At 43.3% G+C, this 15,526-nt stretch overlaps 1 protein-coding gene across 1 annotated transcript; it reads left to right on the top strand.

The window, feature by feature from the left end:
- Positions 1-7,486: 7,486 nt before the first annotated feature.
- Positions 7,487-14,391, top strand: LOC308512345 (cyclin-Q-like; the record flags this gene model as incomplete). The annotated part of the gene is made up of 3 exons (XM_081082118.1): positions 7,487-7,531; positions 12,509-13,256; positions 14,366-14,391. The coding sequence occupies 3 exons, from the start codon at positions 7,487-7,489 to the stop codon at positions 14,389-14,391; spliced, it is 819 nt and encodes a 272-aa protein (XP_080938244.1).
- Positions 14,392-15,526: the final 1,135 nt, after the last annotated feature.

A 15,526-nucleotide genomic window follows, 5' to 3' on the forward strand; every position in this document is an offset into this window, starting at 1 on the left:
CAGTAGCAGCCATTCCTACAGGAGTGTCTGGGCCGCTGCCTGAGGGAACTGTAGGTTTAATATTAGGACGGAGCTCCACCTCGTTACAGGGGATCTTAGTCATCCCAGGAGTTGTTGATGCAGACTACACAGGAGAAATACAGATTTTACTTTCCCCACCCACCACAACTATACAGATTCAGCCCAACCAGAGAACTGCCCAATTACTCCTGTTACCAATACATAAAATAGAGACAGCTGTTACCCAGAAAGCTAGAGGGGCCGGAGGCTTTGGATCTAGTGATGCAGCATTTTGGATACAAGAAATCCATGCTACTAGACCTACAGAAATTTTACAAATTCAGGGAAAACCAACTGGAGATCTATTGGATACAGGAGCAGATGTTTCCTGCATAGCAGGGAAGGATTGGCCCTCTTCATGGCCCACGCACACCACCTCTACTTCCCTAGTAGGACTAGGAAAGACATCTAATGTAAAAAAGAGTTCTCAGATTTTAACTTGGGCTGATGAAGATCAACATTCAGGAACATTCTGTCCATATGTAATTACGACTATCCCCTTTACATTATGGGGAAGAGATATCTTATCTCAAATGGGAGTTCTATTATATAGCCCTAGTGATAGAGTAACATCACAGATGCTAGACACGAGATTTAATCCAGGAAAGGGATTAGGAAAAGAAAGTAATACCTCACACTCCTCGACAGGATTTATAATTGGGGCCATTGCCCTTAGGACTGCTGATCATCCATAGTCTGGAAATTGTCACAACCAGTATGGGTTGAGCAATGGCCCTTAACATCTGAGAAAATATCAGCAGCCCGACAATTAATTGATCAGCAATTAGCAGAGGGACATATAGAGCCATCAAATAGTCCCTGGAACACACCCATATTTGTAATAAGAAAGAAATCAGGCAAGTGGAGACTTTTGCAAGATCTAAGAGCCATAAATGCCACCATGGAAGATATGGGCTCCTTACAACCTGGATTGCCCTCCCCTGTGGCAATTCCACAGGAGTATTGTGTTGTTGTTATTGACTTACAGGATTGTTTTTTCACTATACCTCTTCACCTGGCTGATTGTCAAAGATTTGCATTCAGCATACCATCAGAAAACTTTAAACAACCTTATCAGAGATATCAATGGAAGGTTCTCCCACAAGGGATGAAAAATAGTCCTACATTATGTCAAAAGTTTGTAGATCAGGCATTGCAAGTTATTAGAAAGAAATTTTCAGATCTATATCTTATCCATTATATGGATGATATTTTACTAGCTCATAAAGATCGGGCTACTTTACAGGAAATTCTTACTCAGACCGCCCTTGCTTTAGAAGAACATGGTCTAAAAATAGCCCCAGAAAAGATTCAGATTGAACCTTCTTTTTCCTACTTAGGCAGAATATTACATACCTCTACTATCACCCAACAGCCTTTACAATTAAGAAAAGATCATTTAAACACATTGAATGATTATCAGAAACTATTAGGTGATATCAACTGGGTCAGGTCATATCTAAAAATAACCACTATTGACTTAAAACCTCTATTTGACATTTTAAAAGGAGATTCTAACCCTAAGTCTCCCCGACAATTAACTGTAGAAGGAGAAAAGGCTATAGCAAAAATAGAACAGGCCATCAATAAACAGCAACTACAGTGTCTAGATTATTTCAAATCTTGGGCCTTAATTATTCTAGCCACTAAATATACTCCTACAGGATGCTTGTGGCAGGAAGGACCATTAGAATGGATACATTTACCTGTCACTCCTAAGAAGATTATACCACCCTATCCCTCCCTAGTGGCCACTCTCATTATCAAAGGTAGACAATGCAGTATCGAACTCTTTGGAAGAGAAGTTACTGAGATAATAATACCTTATAAAAGAGAACAATTAGACACACTATTACAATTTGAAGAAGAGTGGCAGATAGCTATAGGTAACTTCCCAGGACAAATTTTACATAATTTGCCAAGATCACCTATATTGCAATTTCTCTCCCTACATCCGTTTATATTTCCTATTAAATGTTCAAAAGAACCATTATCACCTCCTGCCTCCTTGGTATTCACAGATGGTTCCTCTAATGGTAGGGCAGTAACAATCATTGACTCAATAATCCATGTTCAACAAACTCTAGAGACTTCAGCTCAGAGAACAGAGCTTTTGGCAGTCATTTATGCTTTTGAACAATTGCAATAGGTTCCCTTTAACTTGTACACTGACTCTCAATATATAGTTAAATTATTTCCTCATATTGAGACCGCCTCTCTCCCACAAGGAAGAACAGCCATTTTCTCTTTGTTAACTCAGCTACAAACTTACATTCATAAACGAGAAAAGGCTTTCTATATTGGACATATTAGAGCTCATTCCTGCCTACCAGGACCCTTAAGCGAAGGAAATTATCAGGCTGATTTACTAACTCACCCAGTAGTTTGTACAGCTCTAGAAGAAGCCAGGCGGTCTCATGCCATTCACCATCAAAATGCTTCTGCTCTCCGTCTATATTATCGCATATCTAGAGAAGCTGCTCGAAGTATTGTGCGTGACTGAGGCCATTGTCCTACTCATTTTCCTAGCCCTGCTACTGGAGTTAATCCAAGAGGACTTAGACCCTGTGACTTATGGCAGATGGATATTACTCATGTCCCATTTTTGGCAAACTTTGCTATGTGCATGTTTGTATTGATACCTTTTCTCATCTTATCCTTACTTCTGCACGTACAGGAGAAGCCTTTAAAGATGTAAGTCAACATCTATTCCAATGCTTTTCCTACCTAGGAATACCAAGGGCACTTAAAACAGACAATGGGCCTGCCTATACCTCTAGAGCTTTTAAAAACTTACGCTCTACATTCGGCATCGCACATACTACAGGAATACCCTACAATCCTCAAGGCCAAGCAATAGTAGAAAGGGCTCACCAAACTTTAAAAACACAAATTAAAAAATTACAAGAAAATGAGTTTAAATATTCCTCTCCTCATCATGTTCTACAACATACTCTATTTGTAATTAATATAATAAATGTAGATTCTGAGGGAAATTCCCCAATGTACAGGCATTGGAACCCTGATTTAACTAAACCTAAAGCCCTCGTCAAATGGAGAGACTTGCTTACAGGAGCCTGGAAGGGACCTGATGTACTTTTAACCTGGGGGAGAGGATATGCTTGTATATTTCCACAGGATGCAGACTCACCTGTGTGGATTCCAGACCGTCTAGTCCGACCTTATGTCTCACCGCCCGCCATCTCTGCCTCATCATAGCACACCGGACCAGTGCCAATCTGCAGCAGATGTGCAGCCCTGAGCTGGAACAATCTGTCCATTGGGAGGATCACATGTGCCTCCTTTTTGTCTTTCCACATGTCCCAGCTTTGCCCCACATCTCCTTTCCTTTTTTTCCTTCTTTAAAAATCTAACTACTTGTTTGCTGCTTCTTTGGCCTTTCTCCTTCTTTCCTGAACACAGCCTTTTCTAGAATCTCCCTACCCTACTGTTCCAGGAAGGGCACCTCCCTTTTATGCCGTGACTGGGGGTGTTTGCTATATGTCCCATACAAGGAGTTGTCTTGTGCCAAGGGCCTGACATCCTGGGCTAGAAAGCCCTGTTCCGGGACTCTCCTTTGTCCTGTATTGGCCCCTCTTTTTTACCCTTGTGTCAAGAGGGACCATCTTCTTACAATCCAATTGCCCATAGCTGTTGCATGAGCTCTCTGTTAATGCTGTGGTTGAAGCCTCATGGTGGCTGGTACCATGGATATGTCTCTCACCCAATAGCGTGAGCTGGGCCCTCCCTGGAGAAGAAACCTGGGTTCCCCAAGATATGTGATCAATGCCGGGGCCCCGCCAGCAGGCAAGGGGATCCCAAGGCAGTTGCTGGGCATGGAGGCCAGAGGGACAGAGGCTACAAAGGAGACAGAACTGAACCTCACATCACCCTACTTGGCCCAGAGATGGCTGGTAGTCAAAGACAGGTAAGACCCCACAGGGTGGGGCAACCTAAGACAGGCACAGTAGGGAGGCCAGTAGGAGAGAACTTGGGGTTCAACAGAGGTGGGACACAGATCCTCACCCCCCCCCAATGGTTCAGGGGCTTGAACACTCGCCCCTCCTGAGGAAGGTCTCCTGTCCCCATGGCTGCTTCCCACTTCCCAAGCCCAGCTCAGATCGGGACCCAGGTAAAGACAGAGACTGGCTGACAGCAGCTGCCCTCTCACTGCAACAGGACTTGTTTCCCATTTCTACCTTGGACCATAGGGAAAGGGGAAGCTGAAGGAAAGGGCTGTGTCAGGATGCTGCCTTCTCCCCTTTCTTCTCCCTCTTTTTTCTAAACACTTCCATGCCTTGTAGTTATTTTGCTTTCTCTTCTTTTTCTCTCTGCTACCCTCCATATTCCATATCAGCTGACCCAGAGGGCACAGCTTACTCCTCCTCAGACACCGACACCACCATCAACCACAGCCCTGATGTGCCGGGAGCCGGTCCATGCTTGCTGTTTCAAGGGACCTTGCATATATGGCATACTGTTCTTAATATGTTTGCTCACCTTCTTGGCACTATGTGTTTTAACCAAGGTCTCTGAGAAAGGTTGTTTCCCCAGGTAGGCATTTTCCCCTGAAGTTAGGGAGGAAATAAAACCTCTTAGCTAAGTGCCAGGCGTGTAATTAATCACTTTAACTATGAACAATCTTGCTTAAGCTACATAATCTTTACTCCCTGGAATGGAGATAAGAAACGCCTTAACCTTTGTAATAGAGGTTGATAGGATTGAATCAACTGGTATAAATACAGATGTAACAAGACAGCAAGACACAGAACTTAGAACACAGAACTTAGAAGACAGAACTTAGAAGACAGAACTCAGAAGACAGAACCTAGAGACAGAAGAACTTCGCTGGAGAGAACATGGCAAAAGATCCTGGACTGAACTTGACTACAGAAATTGGCAAGAGAACCTTACTAGAACCTGGTGACTGAACCTGGCTGGAGAACCTGCACAGAACCTGGCTGGAGAACCTAGCAAGGGAACTTGGCTACAGAACCTGGCTAGAGAACCTGGAGAACCTGGCTGAAGAACCTAGCAAGACAACATGGACACAGAACCTGGCTGGAGATCCTAAGCAGAACCTCTCTGGAGATCCAGACCAGAACTTGGCTGGAGATCCTGGCTGGATATCCTGGCTAGGCTGCTGATCAACTGAACACTGTCTCCATGTCCTTCCTTCTTCGCAGACTCTGTCTACACCTTTGGGGACCCCTGGACCCACTGGGACGGGACCCCGGCACTGATGGACACTTTGATGCAGCCCTCCAACTCGCTGACGCTTCGGGAAGCCCATCGCCAGTGATGCCACCCACTAGCCAGACCAACAAAGGCAATCAAACCAACAACTTGAGGACAGCTGTAATCCCTTGACTGAAGAGGCCGGCAACCTTCTACAGGAATGGGGCTCCTTGTGCACTCCATCCACTATGTTTATAGTTATGCTCACTGTCATTGCTTGCCAGTCTTCTTCCGAGTTTTAAACGGCCCAATCTGAGAGGTGGACACTGATTTGCATGTGCTGTCATTTAAAAAATAAAAAAAATGGGGGAATTTGCCAGAAGCTGGTCCATCCTTGCTGCTTGACACAGTCGCTGCCGGATAGAAATATCTGCACAGCATATGTTTCAAGGGACCTGGCCTATATAGCATACTGTTCTTAATATGTTTGCTCCCCTTAGCGCTGTGTGTTTTAACCAAGGTCTCCTCTCCGAGATAGGTTGTTTCCCCAGGTAGGGATTTTTCCCTGAAGTTAGGGAGGGGATGAAACTCCTCAACTAAGTGCCAGGCGGGTAGTTAATCACTTTAACTACAAACAATCATGCTTAAGCTACATAATCTTTACTCCCTGGAATGCAGATAAGAAACGCCCTAACCTTTGTAATAGAAATTGACAGGATTAAAATCAACTGGTATAAATATGGATGTAACAAGACAATAAACAGCAGAACCTCTCTGGAGATCCAGACCAGAACTTGGCTGGAGATCCTGGCTGGAGATCCTGGCTAGGCTGCTGATCAACTGAACACTGTCTCTGTGTCCTTCCTTCTTCGCCGACTCCGTCTACGCCTTTGGGAACCCCTGGACCTGCTGGGGTTGGACCCTGGCAGAAAGGGATCCATAAAAAAACTAATGGCCCCAAAAGAAGCCTACTATGAATGAATTCCTTAAATTCCTGACAATAATATTTAGAAGGACATGAAAGGACTCAATCCTTTTCATCGAATCTCCCTAAGTTTCCTTTTTAGAGTAACCGCTATTGTCTTTCTATCTTGTTCTTCTATGTTTGCTTCCAGTTTTAAGATGCAGAATGAAAAGTCTTAAAAGGATCTGAGCCCAGCTAATGGCATACACCTTTCTAAATTAATTAAGAAAGCAAAAGGGGGAAATGTTGGAGCAAAGACCAACAGTAGTGAACATATCAATGCGAGAATCCTATAGAAGGCGAATGAACTTTGATATTCAGCATGGCTGAAAATCAGCATTTTGTTACCCTGCTGTTGGCAAAGTGGCTGTAAGCAACCTCCTACCATGATAATACTTTTATTGTGTACCAAACTTTACCATTGATATGCCTGTATGCTTTGCTAAAGGGCAAATGTGTATTTAAGTAAATAAAAGCTGATGGGTCCTGGGTTTCAGAGAGCCTCCTTACTAGAGAGAAATGTCTTCACCTGGCTCCCCCATGCCTTCTAAATATGTAATTGTTGTCTAGTGTATTCCTTTCAGTTCATACACTTTTCCAGTTCCTGAATCTTTGCTGCAAAAGGTTGCTGCAGGGAAGGTAGGGAAAGGTGGGGTTAGAGAGATCAACTAAAGGACTTGAGGCATGCATATGAGCCTGACTAATGGACACTGACACCAGTGGGGGTGATGACATGAGGAGGAGGTAGGAGGGACAAATGGGGGATACGGACACATATGTAATACCTTAATCAATAAAGAAAAAATAGCCCTAGCTGGTTAGGCACTGTGGATAGATTATTGTTCTCCAGGCTGAAGGGTCCCAGGTTCAATTCCGGGCAAAGACACCTGTCTGGGTTGTGGGCTTGTTCCAAGGTGTGAGGCGTGCAGGTGGCAGAGAATCAATGATTCTCATGCATCATTGATGTTGCTATCTCTCTCCCTCTCCCTTTCTCACTGAAATCAATAAAAAATATTTCAAAAAATAAAAGAATAAAAAGATGAATAAAATAGAGCCAGAGTAAAAAATATATGTTTTAGAATATAATAAAAAGGAATCCTATCATTTTCAGATATTTAATAGTTCCTACAACTTTTGTGATAAAATAGGTTTGCACTGTTTTGGTAATATTATATTTAATTTTTTTTCCTTAACATATTAATGTTTATTGCATGTAACACTATATTATAAAAGACTAATATGCAAATTGTCCCTTCAAACAGGAGTTTGACCAGGAGATCCACCATGGGGTGGGACAGACTGGCAAGCAACGCGGGCTGCACCCTCCAGGTAGCCCCACACTGTTCTGTCCGCACCCCCCCCCCTCCGCCCCCGCAATGATCGAGGACCCACCAGCCAGTAATCTACCCACAGCTCCTTCGCCTGGCCTTCATCTTCCCCCATCTGATCCCCAACTCGATCGGCGTGGGGCCAGCCAGCCAAACACCTGTATCCCCTCCCCCTGGACAACCTTCATCTTGCACAAACTCTGCAATAACACTTTAGAAAATTTCCCGTGAAATGTCACTCACCTAATTATCACAAATGGACACTAAGTCTTTGAAATTGGGAAAACTAGTTAATATGAAACCAACTTTTCCTGCTACAGATATATTGAAATGAATACACTTTCCTTTCATAGTCAGTCAAATAAGTAAATAGTTAAATTAATTAAAAGACAACTCCCTGAAAATAGCTCATCAACATTTTTATTCATGTTTTACATACCTCATGTACAAGAAAGAAAACAGAAAGACCAATAAAATTGGTGAATCATTGGTTTGTAGCCTTCTTCTGAGTCAGAGACCCCTTGGTGAATCTATTTAATACCATAGACATTTCTCTTATGTAGTTTCCAAATGGAAAGTTTTCTACATCAAACGTAGGTACAAGATCGTCTTATCAAATTAATAATAAAGATTATTATTTTACACAGTACAGGGTTGCACATTCCTATACTCAAAACTAGTATTTCAAATACAATTCTAAATAATGAAGTGTGTGTCCTTGATGTTTATATAGTTAGACTAACTTTTATTTCAGTGGGATTTTTCCAAGGTGAACTGATGTCCTTTTTCCAGACGAAAGAAGGGTACATTCAGAACAAATTCTTAGTAGTTCAATAAGAATGAATCTTCACTTTAAACCTACATGACTTCCTGTTCCCAAAGTGTCACATTCTAACATAAGATCAATAGAATTGAGTTCTTCAGAGAACAGTTGAAGTGACTACAGGCAAACTGTAATGCTAAAATAGACTGAATTTAGGTTGAGGTTTAAATCGTATCCCTGTAAGGTCATTAGGAGTGTTTCACACATTACATATTGCATTCATTATTAGAAGTGCTATACCTCTTTAGCAATTACAAATCATATTGATCATCAGTATACATTCTCAATCTAATGAACGGTATCCTTTCTTTTGCTTTGAATGATATGAATGAAATTGAGGTGTATCTCTTCATTCAATGTTACTGTTTTCACATAATTAAAGGTTTCATGCTCATATTATTTTTTAATTTTTTAAAAACATTTGAGTTACAGACAGTAACTTTATGAATTTAAAGTTATTGAATTTATGGAAGTTAATATGATCACATAGGCACTCTGTATTGAATTTATGGAAGTTAATATGATCACATAGGCTTCAGGTACACAAGTCTATGATACCTCATTTGCATATTGCATTATGTGTTTACCTAAGTCAGGTAAAAACCATGGAATTGGGCAGGAAAGTTTGCCACACCTCTGAGCCCAGAAAGGATATAAGCACCCCTATGTTCATAGCAGCACAATTCACCATAGCTAAGATCTGGAAACAGCCGAAGTGCCCATCAGCAGATGAATGGGTTAGAAAACAGTGGTACATCTACACGATGGAATACTATGCTGTTGTAAAAATGAAGGAATTCTTGCCATTTGAAGCAGCATGGATGGAACTGGAGAGCATTATGCTAAGTGAAATAAGCCAGTCAATGAAGGAAAAATACCACATGATCTCACTCATTTATGGATAATAAAGACCATTATAAACTTATGAACAAAAATAGATACAGAGGCAGAGCAGCTTCGAACAGACTGTCAAACTACAGCGGGAAGGCCGGGGAGGGTTGGGGGGCAGGCGGGGAGAGTAAGAGATCACCCGAAAGACTTGTATGCATGCATATAAGCATAACCCATGGACATAAGGCACTGGGAGTTAGGGGAGGCCAGGGGATTGTCAGGGCGGGGAAGAAAAAGGAGACATATGTAATACCCTTTGTAATACTTTAAGCAATAAAACAATTTAGAAAAGAGAGAAAAAAGAAATCTCAAAGTAAAGGTCATAAAAAAGAGATAAGACCGATTGCTATGATGTGCTCTGACACCCAGGGAGTAGACTCTCAATGCAAGAGCTGCCCTTGGGGATCAGTGAGCTCCCAGAGGGCAGCGCCATTCAGCTGGATCCTGTGCTGACGACTGGCAAGGGGAGCAGCAGTGGCAGGAATCTCTCCCACCTCCACAGAGGCGCTAAGCATGTTTGGCAACTGGGATTAAGCCTAAGCCATCATTCGGACATCCCCTGAGGTCTCCCAGGCTGCCAGAGGGTGAGGGATTCCGTCAAGTGTACAAAGTTCATTCACTGGGCCTCTTATATTGCTAATAAACTACAATAAGATATAACAAAATTCAAATACTTGGAGGCTAAGTAGTCTTTTATTAAATAAATGGAGGCCCAGGGTATGAATTCCTGTATGGAAGCAGTCTGGTCGGCCTCCCCAGATGGGGGCACATGGGGCCAGGCCTGCAGTGGTTAGTGGCCATTGGTGGTTAACCAGAAGGCCATGCCTCCAATCATGGCGTTAGCGCATATAGGGGGTATGGCTGACCAGGGGAAAGGCTGTGAGTGGTTTGCTTATCAGTCCTGCCCCGAATGGGGGATTGCGGGCAGATGGGAAGCAAGCCTGGTCAGGGATATGGCCGATTGGGGCCCAGATAAGGCTGGTTGGCTGCCGCAATGCAAGTCATAGCCAACAGCTATTCTGGACATTCTGCCATTCCCGTCACAGGGCTTTTATGTACAAAGATAGATAACTGGGTAACCGAAGAGATTAAAGAAGAAATTAAAATCATCCTGGAAGTAAATGAAAATTAAAAATAAAAGTCCAAAATCTATGGGACACACTGAAAGTAATCCTTAGAGGGAACTTCATAGCATTACAGGCCTAACTCAAAGAACAAGAAAAACAGTTAACAAATTATCTAACCCCCACAACTTAAAAAGTTAGAGAGAGCAACAAGCAAAGCCCAAACTCAGCAGCAGGAAGGAAATAATGAAGATCACAGCAGAAATAAATGACATAGAGACCAAAAACCGCACAAAAGATTAATAAAGACATGAGCTATTTGTTTGAAAGGATAAAACAGATTGACTAAGCTCTAGCTAGGCTCACCAACAGGACCCCAGTAAACAAAATCAGAAATGAAAGAGCAAAATAGCAAAAGACCCCACAGATATAAAAAGGATTGTAAATAAATACTATGGACAACTCTACTCCAACAAACTGATCAACCCTGAAGAAATGGACATATTCCTAGAAAAATACAATCTTCCTAAACTCAGTTAGGAAGAATAAAACATAGGACTAGGACAATAACTACTCAGGAAATTCAAGCAGTCACAAAAATAACTTGCAGCAAACAAAAGCCTGGGCGAGACGGCTTCACAGGGAGTTTTACCAAGTGTTCAAAGAAAAACTAATACCTTCTTCCTCAGACTATTGCATAAAATTCAAAGGAAGTACCATTTCAAATGGTTTCTATGAAGCCAGCATTACTCTAATCCGAAAACCAGATAGAGAAAATACAAAGATAGTAAAATGCAGGCCAATATATCTCTGATGACCATAGATGTTGCAATCCTCAACAAAACTCTAACAAATCCAATGCAACATTACATTGAAATGAGCATATACCATGCCAAAGCGGATATATTCTGGGGAAGTAGGATGAGTCAACATCCAGAAATCAATAAGTGTGATGCATCACATAAACAAATTGTCAGAGATTCATATCAATTGGTGCAGGAAAAGCACTTGACAAAATCCAACACTCAATTTTGATAAAAACTCTAAGCAAACTGGGCATAGAGGGATCATACCTCAACATTATAAAAGCCTTATGTGACAAAACTACAGACAACATCATACTCAATGGGCAAAAACAATTACTCTAAGAAGAGGAACAAGACAGGGATGCCCACTCTCACCACTTCTGTTTGGCAGAGTACTGGTAGTGCTAGGCAATGTGATCAGGCAAGAAGAAGTCAAACAAGGCATGCTAAGTGGAAAAGCAAAAGTAAAACTGTCAAAATTCTCAGATGGTATTGTGCTGTCCATAGAAATACCTAAAGATTCCATCAAAAAAACTATGAGATTTAATAAATGAATTTGGCAATGTAGCAGGGTACAAAATTAACACCCAGAATTCTATGGCTTTTTGATACACGGATAATGAACTCAGAAAGAGAAACTAAAAAAAAAAAAAAAAAAAAAAAAATGTCATTTGCCAGTGCAACAAAAAATTAAGAAGACTAGGAATAAACTTAACTAAGCAGGCAAAAACCTGTTCTTGGAAAACTCCAGGAAATTGAACAAAGTGATAGAGGAAGACTAAAGCAAATAGAAGAACATACCATATTCATGGTTTGGTACAATCAACATCAATAAAATGTTCATAGTCCCCAAAACAATGTACAGTTTTAATGTATTCCCCCTTAAAATATCAATGGCGTATCTCACAGACCTAGAAGAAAGTTTCCAAAAATTCGTATGGATTTAAAAAAAGACCCCAAAGAGTTACAGGAATCTGGACAAAGAAGAACAAGGTTGGAGGGATCACAATACCAGATATCAAGCTGTATTACAAAGCCACCATTCTCAAAACTGCCTGTTACTGGCACTAAACAAGACATAAAGACCAATGGGACAGAACAGAGAACATAGAAGTCAACCCTAACCATTATGCTCAATTAATATTTGACAAAGGAGGCAAAAACATAGAATGCAGTCTTACAGTCTCTTCAATAATTGGTGTTGGAACCTGGATGGCAGTCAGGCCTAGGCAGGTCGGGGTAGGTGGGGCCGCGGGGTGGGGTGGGGCGGGGTGGGGCTGGGCAGCTGCGCACTGGGATAGAACTCTGCTGACACAGGCACTGCACTGGAGACTCTTGCCCTTCCCTCGGTGTCTGGGGCCTCTGGGCAGGGCCCCATGGAGGACCTTAGCCAGGCCAGCTGCAGAGAGGAGGACGCGGCGCCAGGCGCCAAGGGGTGGCCCGAACCCCCGGCCCGGGTGCAATTCCGCGTGACAAGGTTCATCATGGAGGCAGGTGTCAAGCTAGGGATGCAGTCCATTCCCCTCGCCATCGCCTGTGCCATTTATCATAAGTTCTTCTGCGAGATCAACCTGGACGCCTATGACCCCTACTTGGTCGCCATGTCTGCCCTTTACTTGGCTGGCAAAGTGGAAGAACAGCCCCTGCGAACCCGTGACATCATCAACGTGTCCAACAGGTACTTCCACCCGGGCAGCGAGCCCTTGGAAATGGACTCCCTATTGTGCGTGATCCGGGACAGCATTGTGCAGTGCGAGCTCCTTGTGCTGCGGGTACTGCGCTTCCAAGTCTCCTTTCAGCACCCACACAGGTACCTGCTCCACTACCTGATTTCTCTCAAGAACTGGCTGAATCCTTACAGCTGGCAACGGACCCCCATCTCCGTCACTGCCTGGGCCCTGCTGCGGGACAGCTACCGCGGGGGGCTGTGCTTCCGGTTCCAGGCTCAGCACATAGCGGTGGCGGTGCTCCACCTGGCCCTGCAGGTCTATGGGGTCCAGGTGCCCGCCGAGGCCATGGCCAAGAAGCCATGGTGGCAGGTGTTTAGTGGCGACCTTACCAAGCCAATCATTGATAACATTGTGTCTGATCTCACTCGCATTTATACCATGGACACAGAGATCCCCAAAGGTCCTGGCCCAGGTCTGCCCAAAGAAAAGCCTGGGACGCTCAGCTGCCAGGGGAGGGTGCCACCACATCGCCATGACGGCCGGTCCCAGAGCACTGGGTGGGAGGACTGGTTTTGTGCTGCTGGAAACAGGCCTGTGAAGGCGTTGACATGCTGCCACTTTGATTCTCAGGCTTTGACTGTGCCTGGCAGCCATGGTCCAGATGGTGATGGGCGCTGCACCTACCGTGGGCAGGAGCAGGCTGCGGGCAGCTCTGAGGCCTCCAGGTCTGCTTTTGTCCTTTGAAAGGACACAGACTACAGCAGAGGTTTGGGATCAGTGGAAGGAAAATCAAAGAACGGATGGGACTGTGCCCCAGGGGATTTTTTTAAAGGCAAGATTTAGAGAAAGTATGACTCAAATAACATAGAGGACATTTTATTTTGTTTCATTAAAGATATTACAAAGCCAAAATAAAAACATAATAATTATTGGTGTTGGACTTTTAGCACAGATACATGCAAAAAAGTTAATCTAGACCACCGACTTACACCATACACAAGTATAAACTAGGAATGAATAAAGGATTTAAACGTAAGTGGGTAACCATGAAAATCTTAGAAGAAGACAAAATATCAGGAATCTGTCTCAGCAATACCTTTACTGATACAGCTCCTAGAGCAATGGAAACTGAGGAGAAATGAAACAAATGGGATGATGTCAAATTAAAACACTTCTGCAGAGAAGGAGAAGCCAACAAATACAAGAACAACAACAACAACAAAACAAGGAAGTCCACTGCCTGGGAGAAGATATTTTCCAATGTTATGTCTGATAAGGACCTATTCTCCAAAATTCATACTGAACTCATCCAATTAAACAAAAGGAAGATCAACATCCCAGTAAAAAACTGGGCACCACCAGTACGAAGGCCCCCTCTGACTTATGGTGGTCCAGTCCCTGTGATGATTATTACAGCCACAGAGGAGATGGGTATGATGGGGGCACGGCAATTACTGCAACAGCCAATGGGACACCCCTGTAAGAGGTCCTGAGTGTAGTGCAGGCGGCAATTACAGGATACACCATGTATGCAAGAGAGAGTGAATCATGCAGTACAGTGGCTCACCTTATTGGGCTCAGGGAGTCAGGAGGGGAAGCCGCTGTGACAGAAGAATTAGACACTGAAATTGAAAATGATAAGGTACCGACAAAGTTTTATTGTAAAGAATTTGGCTTCTGTTATTTAAGAATGACTAAAAGGAAATGGTAGGTTTGGGGGAAGCATCAAGAATTGTTTGGAAAACCAAGATGGTGGCATATGTTAACACTGGAGATTGCTTCCTTGAACAACCACTTCAAAAAACAACTAAAAGATGGAACGGACATCATCCAGTACCACTGGAATTCTGGCTGAGTGGAAATTCTACAACTAGGAGGAAAGAGAATATCATATCCGGACTCAGAGGAGGTGCGGTGCTGTAGTGAAATACTGAGGTGCGGAGTGCACGCAGAGTGGGCTGGAGTCAGAGGGTGCGGTTGTTGGTTTCAATCGGGAGGGAGTTTCAGACTCTGAGCTCCAGATCCGGGCGAGTCTCTAGGGACCCAGACTCAAACGGGAGAAGTGAGACTGTCTGGCTTTGGTCGGAACTCTAAGGCAGAGCCCCTAGGGATGGAACTGAGAGCAGCCATAACTGCTTGCTCTGACCCACCCTGTAGATCCCCGGGGACCTGCCCCACCCAAGCCCTGCACAGAGGCATTTGCTGGATAGCCTCAGGCAAACGTTAGATTAGCACCGCCCTAGAGATCCATCACAGAAGCTCTCCCACTGCCAACAAAGCGGACTCTCATAGCCAGTTAGCCTAGAGGTCAAATCAACCCTGGTATTGCCAACAACAATCAAGACTTAACTACAACAAGACTGCGCACAAAGACCACTAGGGGGTGCACCAAGAAAGCATAAAAAATGCGGAGACAAAGAAACAGGACAAAACTGTCAATGGAGGATATTGAGTTCAGAACCACACTTTTAAGGTCTCTTAAGAACTGTCTAGAAGCCTCTGATAAATGTAGTGAGATCCTCAAGAAATCTAATGAGACCCTCGATGTTATGATAAAGAACCAACTAGAAATTAAGCATACACAGACTAAAATAACAAATACTATACAGACTCCCAATAGCAGACCAGAGGAGTGCAAGAATCAAGGCAAAGATTTGAAATGCAAAGAAGCAAAAAACACCCAACCAGAAAAGAAAATGAAAAAAGAATCTGAAAATATGAAGATAGTGTAAGGAGCCTCTG

The sequence above is a fragment of the Myotis nattereri genome (genome assembly GCF_964212035.1).
Source record: "Myotis nattereri genome assembly, chromosome: Y".
NCBI classification, from domain to species: Eukaryota; Metazoa; Chordata; class Mammalia; order Chiroptera; family Vespertilionidae; genus Myotis; species Myotis nattereri.